The sequence below is a fragment of the Lactuca saligna genome, chromosome 1, assembly GCF_052625555.1.
Source record: "Lactuca saligna cultivar CGN05327 chromosome 1, ASM5262555v1, whole genome shotgun sequence".
NCBI lineage: Eukaryota > Viridiplantae > Streptophyta > Magnoliopsida > Asterales > Asteraceae > Lactuca > Lactuca saligna.
The window spans coordinates 20,748,791-20,757,203 of record NC_136417.1 but is presented as its reverse complement, the minus strand read 5'-3'; the positions used below and the strand labels follow the sequence as shown (position 1 = coordinate 20,757,203).

At 30.0% G+C, this 8,413-nt stretch overlaps 1 protein-coding gene across 1 annotated transcript; it reads right to left on the bottom strand.

Moving 5' to 3' along the window:
* Positions 1-4,398: 4,398 nt before the first annotated feature.
* On the bottom strand, positions 4,399-8,135 carry LOC145027247 (UDP-glycosyltransferase 85C1-like). Its single transcript, XM_078976897.1, has 2 exons — positions 7,522-8,135; positions 4,399-5,355 (listed from the first exon to the last, which is right to left on the bottom strand). Exons 1-2 carry the CDS (start codon positions 8,033-8,035, stop codon positions 4,409-4,411), a joined length of 1,461 nt encoding a protein of 486 aa, XP_078833023.1. The 5' UTR covers positions 8,036-8,135; the 3' UTR covers positions 4,399-4,408.
* Between the last annotated feature and the right edge of the window lie 278 nt (positions 8,136-8,413).

Sequence of the window (8,413 nt, the reverse complement as noted above, 5' to 3'; positions counted from 1 at the left end):
CGATTATTTTGAATATGATCGCAAGAATAATGGTTAACGTTACATTTCACTTTTGTAGTAAACAATCACCTTTTTTTTCCTCTAATAAATCTACTACGTAGATTCAAATTAGCATTACACATCATATTATATATCATATTTTAATTTTAATTGATTGTACATTTCACTTTAATTGTTTGCGAGACTACTAGAAACCTGAAGAGACGGATAAATCCGTCGTTATTCTGTCGCTAAATGTTATTTGTGATGGATCGTCGTCAGATGTTCACCTTATCTAATTAAAACATGGCTAATGACTTAGCAAGGGATATAGCCATGGATGTTTTTTTTTTTTTTTTTTTTTTTTGGCGACAAGTTTAGCGACAGAATGTCCAACACTAACTGGTCTCTCGATACAATTATTTAGGACATTGGCGACAAAATTTGATAACAACTTTCCGTTGTTGTTCTGTCGCAAATCAGGTATTCCGTCGCAAATTTCAGTCATGATTTTTCATTTTTCGGTCGCTAATCCCTCGCAAACTCTAGACATAGTTTCTTTTTTTCCGTCGCAGGTTCCTCGCTAAATTTATATATCCTTTTTTTTCTTCAGATGATCAACATATAAATATCATATATTTTTTATTATGAAGCTAAAACAAAAAAATACAAAAATCATCAAATTATTATACAAGAAAAACATCAAATAGTTATACAATCAAAACAAAACATTAACATTACAATATTAAAAACCAACTATCAAAGTTTATCAAAGCATCTAAAAAAAATTTGGATGTTTGACTTCCATTTCTGTAGTTTTGATGTCCATCCATTTCCACCATATCACTTTCATAAGCCTTTTATTATAGCAAAAAAGAATGATAAACATATATATTATTTAACTTGCAATCATATATGCTAAGGAATGGAATGGTTCATTCCATTCCATTATAATCATAAGTCTCTTATTAAATCCTTGCTACTCTTTAATTGCAAGTGACTCGGAACATTTGGACTTTCTCGTTTATATAAAATTTGGTTCACTAAACCATTCCATTATCTAATAAATATGTATAGTACCTTCAAATGAATTATAGTTTTGTTATTTATGAATTTTTTTTTTTGCAAAGAATTATATATAAAAAGGATGTTATTTATGTTATTTTTTGACAAAAAGTTTACTATAAATGATTATTAATATAGTAGTATTTAATCCAAACTTTTTTTGAATTCACTAAATCGAATAAACCTCAAGCTTTTTTTTAGTACACCAAACTGAATAAAAAGACATTCTTGTAATTTCCTCTCATTTGATAATACATTAACATAAACACAACCATGGTATGATTAAAAATTACAGTCATGTCCTCTCAGTCCCTAAATTTCCTAATAAAACTGGCATCCCCAACATAATCAATATCAATCTCCTTCTATCATTTCCTATAATTCTTTTAAGTAATCTAAATCAGATCTTCCTATCATTTATTGTTGTTTCTAGAAAGCAATGTACAAAAGAACTTTTTTTTCTATCAGTTTTGCTTTAACTAAGTGATTAACCCAAGTTGTGGGAAGTTTTTATTCCTTTTTTTTCCTACAAAAGAATTGAAAATACCTGGATTTTAGCTGCCCATGGTGTAATGTCTCATCAACTTTCTTAGAGTAATGTGGAATTTCAAAATTTTCTTGTGCAAAAGATCTCACAGTACGTACAACACCAAAAGATTCCTACAAATTTATAAAAAAAATCAAAATTGTAATTTTTTCTTTTTGGGATGTTTTCATAGTAATAGATACTTTTGTTACAAAAGAATGCTAGATGTGATAACAATTGCTTTAGTATTATAACAAATACGGGTAAAATGGTCAATACACACCTTGTCAATTGAGGAAGCAACGTCTGCAACAACTTTAGTTTTGGGGGAAACTTCATGAAGATAACTTCCAACTTGGTGTGCAACAATTGAAATAGAGGAAAAACAATCAAAGCCAATACTAATAACAAGAATAAGATGAATAAGTTCGTATGTTAAAAAAGAATTTAAAGTTACTTTTTTTTACTGTAATGTTGGTCTTATGTGTTAGCTTCCATGATGTGGTAAACATGTTGGAGTTGAAGTTGCAGCATTTTTAATGATTTAGGTATCCTCAGAAAGCCTACTAAGAAGTTTCCTTGTTCTTGTAACATCAAAGAAAGTTATTTCTAACAGAAGGGTGAGTGAATCTTGCGTCTTGACAAAAGGGGCATAAAAGACATTAATGATTTTTATATGATTAACAAGATGGGTGAAAAGATTTTTTTCTTAAGGCAACAACGATTCTTTCACTTGAAGAAGAAAAAAACCATGTTTGCAATGTTGTGCATATTGAACTGAAAATAGGAAATGATTAAATGAGTCAAAGTTGGGTTGACTTTTAGTTTACAGGAAAATATGAATTGAGATTTGGAATTTTCATACCTAATTATGACAAGAAGGATTCCTAGTATGATTTTGTTGACTAAGCTTAATGATTCACTTTTTTGTTCATGTATTTGGAGATCTCGTGAAACAATATCAAATAGTGTCCCACCAAATCTTGGCTAAAATGTAATATAAACAAAATTATTTTCTTGAAAATAAAATTAGTTTGAGGGTGATGAAAAGATGTAAGACATACAATCAGGATACTTGATGTGGATGTAATAAAAAAGCGATGGTACCACTCATCAGACTTCTTGCTATTGGTTTTATCTGTGAAATGATTAAGCAACAACTTAAAATCTTCACAAACAAAATATAATTCAACATTTAAAAGTGACAAAATGGTGAAATAACATATACTCACATGAGAGAGAACTTTGAAAAAACTCACATTTGTAGCCTGTTTGGATTTTCATATACGAAGTTAGAAAGACCTTAACATGACTTTCACTTAGGCATTATGTCAAACAGTTGGGGGAGTGTAAATTGAAAGTAGAAAGAAACACTAAATTACAGTCATTATACCTCCAAGCTCAAGATCATTACGTGTCTCCATCTAATGAAGATGTACCTTTAAAGCTTGATGCCGAGGAGAAAAAATTAGAAGAGACAATTTAGAAACAAGTGAACGAAAACTCAGAAACACCGGTCAAGGCTACCGAACCTATTGAATTGGAGACAAACATTCAACGGATGAATGAACATGTCAAGTCAGAACGAGATTTAGGAATCACAAATAGAATTTATAATTACATTACGCAATCAACAAGGTGATTCACATATTTATTGCTGAGATATAAGAAAAATGATGATTGAAAAGGGAAAAAATGGAGAAATCAAACTCTAACGTAATATATTGTGCAGCTAAACGTCTAAACCTAACCTAATATATGACTAAACCAAAGAAAATCAAGAGATTTACCTAAATCAGAAGTTAACGAAAACTACTTTTAGATTTTATGGATTTTATGTTGGGGTGTGGAGGTTGTCGGAATCAAAAGCAGCAATGGTGAGTGGTGTCGTCATCTGTTTGAACGGAGAGGGTGAGATTAGGAAGGAAGGAAACAAAACGTGATCGGCAATAATAAAACAAAACGTGCATCCCCCATATATAATTTTCATCGGTATTCTCTCGCTAAACACATTCCAGCTGGAAAAAATAGACAATTCTTCTATCTGTTGCTAAACCCTCGCTTAATGCCTTCCATTTCGACCGATTTGCGAGGGATGATGATGTGTCGATAAACACTTGTGAGATCCGTAGCTGATCCATCTGTAAATCCTTGCTAATATGAAATATGTTGAATAAATAAAGTGATTGTGAAACTCAAGTTTCTAGTAGTGAATTTCTTTCGTCTTAAAAATATATAAAAATCGTAAATCCTCGGAATCAATCACAAATCCATTGGAAATTCGTCACAAAGTCTGATAAGTATAAATTCAATGTCGATCCGTCGATAAAACCCCTTAACGACATATTTTTAATTAAAACTACAGTCAAAAGTGAGTTTTTTCTAATAGTGCAACTCCTAAAATTTTTGTGCAGCCCTGAGCTATAGGACCCTAGCCACCGGAGGTTGAACTCAAGGTTTACAAAGGTTAAGTGAAGAACCTTGTGGTGCATAAGCCGACTTTTTTGAGCATGCACTTTATGTAAATGTCATGTAAGATTTAATCAATCAGACAAATTTCCATCTTTTCATGGTGTGTAATTGATAAGTTGATGGTTAATTTATTGAGACGTGAGTTATTTTGTCAATAATTGTAGTAGTGGTTTGCTATTTAAGAAATAATTTATAAACCCATCATCATTAAATTTATATGAAATAAATAGAATTTGTGTTGTTCATCTTACAACAATGCTCTTAGTTTATGAGAAGAAACAAATTATTGAAGAAACACCAAAAATTAAGCATGACTCTATCAAGGATCTAGATTTTTTTTTCAAAGAACATAGCAGGAAAGCAAATCTACTTTCTTGAAAACGCATTAATGTCATTAACAAGTTTTTGAATATCCAATAAAGATGAACCTTTTGGACTCGTTGCAATTTCTGTTATTCTCTTCCATTCCATAGCCTTGTTCCTGATTCGTTTCCCTTCAATTCCTCCCATCAAATTTCTCACGAGCTTCTCAACGTTATCCCTCTTTACATTACTCCCAATCTCCATGCCAACATCCCATTCCTTGCACATTTGCCTACAATTAGTAAGTTGATCCCCGTAAAAAGGCCAACATATCATAGGGACCCCAGCCGATAAGCTTTCAATGATTGAACCCCACCCACAGTGTGTCAAGAACCCACCAACCGAAGGGTGGTTTAAAACTTCTTCCTGTGGACACCAGCTTGCTATAAAGCCTCTCTTTTCAATCACCTCTTTGAATTCTACAGGCAAAATAGCAGACTCTCCTATAACCAAATCCGGTCTTATGATCCAAATAAAATAATGATTACTATTAGCAAGACCCCAACCAAATTCTAGCAATTCTTGTAAAGACATGACTGTTATGCTTCCAAAATTTACATAAATCACCGAATTTGGTTCCCTCATTTCTAGCCATTTCATACACTCAGGTTCTTCCTTCCACAGACTATAGCTTTTAATATCAAGATTTTTTGTTTCTTCGTCATTTTCCGTTTTATTCAGAAATAATTGCAATGGCCCGACCGTGTAGAGATTAGGAAATTTATCTTTGAGGGCTTTAATGATAGTGGACTCCAACTCTTCAAACGTGTGGAGGATTATATGTGAAGCTTTACGAGTTGTCTCAGCAGACTTTATAACAATGTTAAAGCCCGATTCATTTGGGTCTATGGTTCGTACGTAACTTGGAAAATCCTTTAAACAAAATCCTTCCATTCCCGGAATCCAATCTATTAAGGTGTCAAGATACCCATTTGTGAAGCAACTTTCATCTAAAAAAATTATCACGGTTAAGTAATTATGATAATTAACTAATAAGTAATTTAATAGTATTGAACTTTCCAGAAAAATGATCCAAATTCAGTTCATGGATTGAGTACAACATTAGTTTATACTTTTAAGGAAATAAGGAACCACATAAACAATTTTAATTGTTATTTGTCAGATAAAAATATCAAGGGCAAAAAATATGATATAAAATTATAACTTACGCAATGATGGAAACGATTAAAAACATTTCAAGGGCATTTTAGGAAAAATTATATATATATATATATATATATATATATATATATATATATATATATATATATATATATATATATATATATATATATATATATATATGTTTTCTTAGACAATGTTACTCGTAACCTTCATTTATGTTAAAAGATATGTCTCCTTAGACCTTGATAATCATAACCTTGAGCTTTGTACTCACTTTTATTTTTATTTTTATTTCAATTTTTTTTATTCACAAGCTGAGTTACTCATATTTAACAATAAATTTACTCAAACTGATATGTTAGTTTATTAAGTTCCATATGTGAATAGCATACAATAATTAATATAAAAGGAATACTTACATATATGTGAATAATTACTGGAATTTACATTTTCATGTTAACTATTATTGCTACTTTACATGTGAATTAACATATAAAAAATAAAGACATTTTACATTAACACAATACCACCGCACTTTTATTTTATAGGAACTGAGATTGAAGTTCGTATTCAAAATAAATGGTTACCATAAATGAATTTTAACCTAATATTATATTATATTATAATGAACACCTAGTTTAATACAGCACTTTTATAGGGTGTATATTTTTTAAGTTAATAAATGTATTTTCAAGATCTATAGTGTCCAAAGTTGACTGGTTTGACTGATTTCTAGATCGTGAAAAGTCAAGTATGATTATTTTGATGTAATTACAAGTTGACGTTATGATTTTTAATTATGCCAAAGCTAATCCAATTTTGCATCTAAAACAAATATATTTAAACTTATACAATTTATATTAAAAATGTTTTTTTTTTTCATCTAAAATGATCTGAATATCAATTGTTTTACATATTAAAACATTTATCATTATCGAAATTTTTTATAAACACAATTCTCCATGGTAAATCTTATTCAACACTTTGCAATATGATTATATGTCGCAAAATTTCATGTAATTGTTTTTCGAAAGAGAAAAATCCATGTAATTAAGTAACTAAATTCACTGATTACAAATGTTAATCGCTACATATACTTCTTATAAATCCCACCTTTTCTGCCGAAATTAATCATAATGTAATCAAATTTATAATAAAAAAACTGAAATGTTTTTGATCTATGCCAATAGTTATTATATTTATTTAAATAAAAAAACTAAATATTAATTAATTTATTTTTCTTTTATTAATAAAATATATGCAAAAATTTTGCATATCTTCATTCAATATTTGTTTGAATCGAGTAGCATATACGGTTAACAAAATTGCCTTGTTTAGGTTTTCCCTTGTTATCCTAAAAAAATGTTAATAATAGATTTTAATTTTACCATATCAACATCAAAACATTTATTAATAATACATATATCATTTCTAATAAATTAAAATAACTTTGTCACTTGTCATCCTCTTATGGATTATGTCACACATCATTTTATAATAATTTAAATTAAATTATATCCATATGTCATTTTGTAATTTTTTTTATTAAATTTCATATAATAGTTAAATGTAATAATAAATATATATGCAGTTAATTAATTCAACTTTCCTTAATATTCTTAAATTTTTAAATTGAATCTAATTATTTTAATTGTTTATTTATTTAAATTTAAAAAATAAATAAACATTTCAATTTTAATAATTAAATATTTTTCTTCTGTTTTCCTTATAAATTTTGAATTTTCTAAATCTTTAAATCTTCATACTTATTTACTTTTTTAAATAAATAAAAAAGTTCATGTAATACAACTAGTTACTGCTTTACTGTTTTATCCTGCTTTACAGATTTGGTGGCGGCTCTTTGTTAAGAACAGAAATTATTCAACTTAAATAGTTAAATATTTATATATGCTTTATACTGCTTTATATATCTTACAAATTCTTATTAGTAGTTAAGTTCTTCGAATTAATAGAGGAGTGAATAGACAAACCTTTAAGTGGGATAACTCCTTTTTCAACTAGATTCGGACCTTCATGAAACGCCATGAAAGCACTAGCAGCAACAGTCCAGAAATGCATGATTGGGACCCTAAGCTTCTCAGCAGCATCAATGGTGAAAGGCATGAACCCATCCGATATAATACAAGTAACCGGACTATCTAGCCTCGCCACAAGGTCAATAAAGGGAACCAAACAGTTGGTTAGAATAGAATTACAGAGTTCACCTATATCTTGAGGGGTATCCACGTTGCTGTTATCAGGGTCATAAGGAAGACCATCAGGAATGGTTTCGAACTGGAACCCTGGTGCGCCATCGAGGCAGTCTGGTCCACCGGAGTTGAGTAACCGCTTGTGGTTAAATACTGTGTTGACGAAGGTTATGTGGAGGCCCTTGTGGTGCAGTAGCCTTGCTAGTTTAAGCATACACTTGATGTGGCTTTGTGCTGGAAACGGTATGAACACCACATGTGGCTTGCTTTCACAGTTCACAACTACTGTTTCCATCTTCCTGTGTATTGCTGTGTGTGTTTTATGTTTTATTGAATAGCCAGCAGAGGCTTGTTATATACAGAGATGACATAGATGAGAAAACGGTTAGGTGGGAATTCCATTATCCCATCATTATTTAAACGTTGGTATTTGTAAATGCCCTCTATATTATTAAAATCAAACTACTTTTAATATTACATTCATGGTCCTTTATTTAAATACTATTTTATATTTTTCTCCCTAGAACTTTTTTTTATCACCAAATTGTCTTTCTAATAAAGCATTATCCGGGGGAACAACATTGCAAGTGTGAGTAAAGATTTAATAAAGCACGGCATTTCAGTAAATCAAGTCCTCACCAGAAAATCAACACCTTATGGGTTTTCATGGATC

What these genes read in the sequence shown, in the direction of transcription:
- LOC145027247 (XM_078976897.1), bottom strand. Translation starts at nt 8,035, where the DNA reads ATGGAAACAGTAGTTGTGAACTGTGAAAGCAAGCCACATGTGGTGTTC. An exon ending in AGGAGTTATCCCACTTAAAG is followed by an intron (nt 5,356 to 7,521) that starts GTTTGTCTATTC and finishes TAATTTTTTTAG; the next exon opens with ATGAAAGTTGCTTCACAAAT.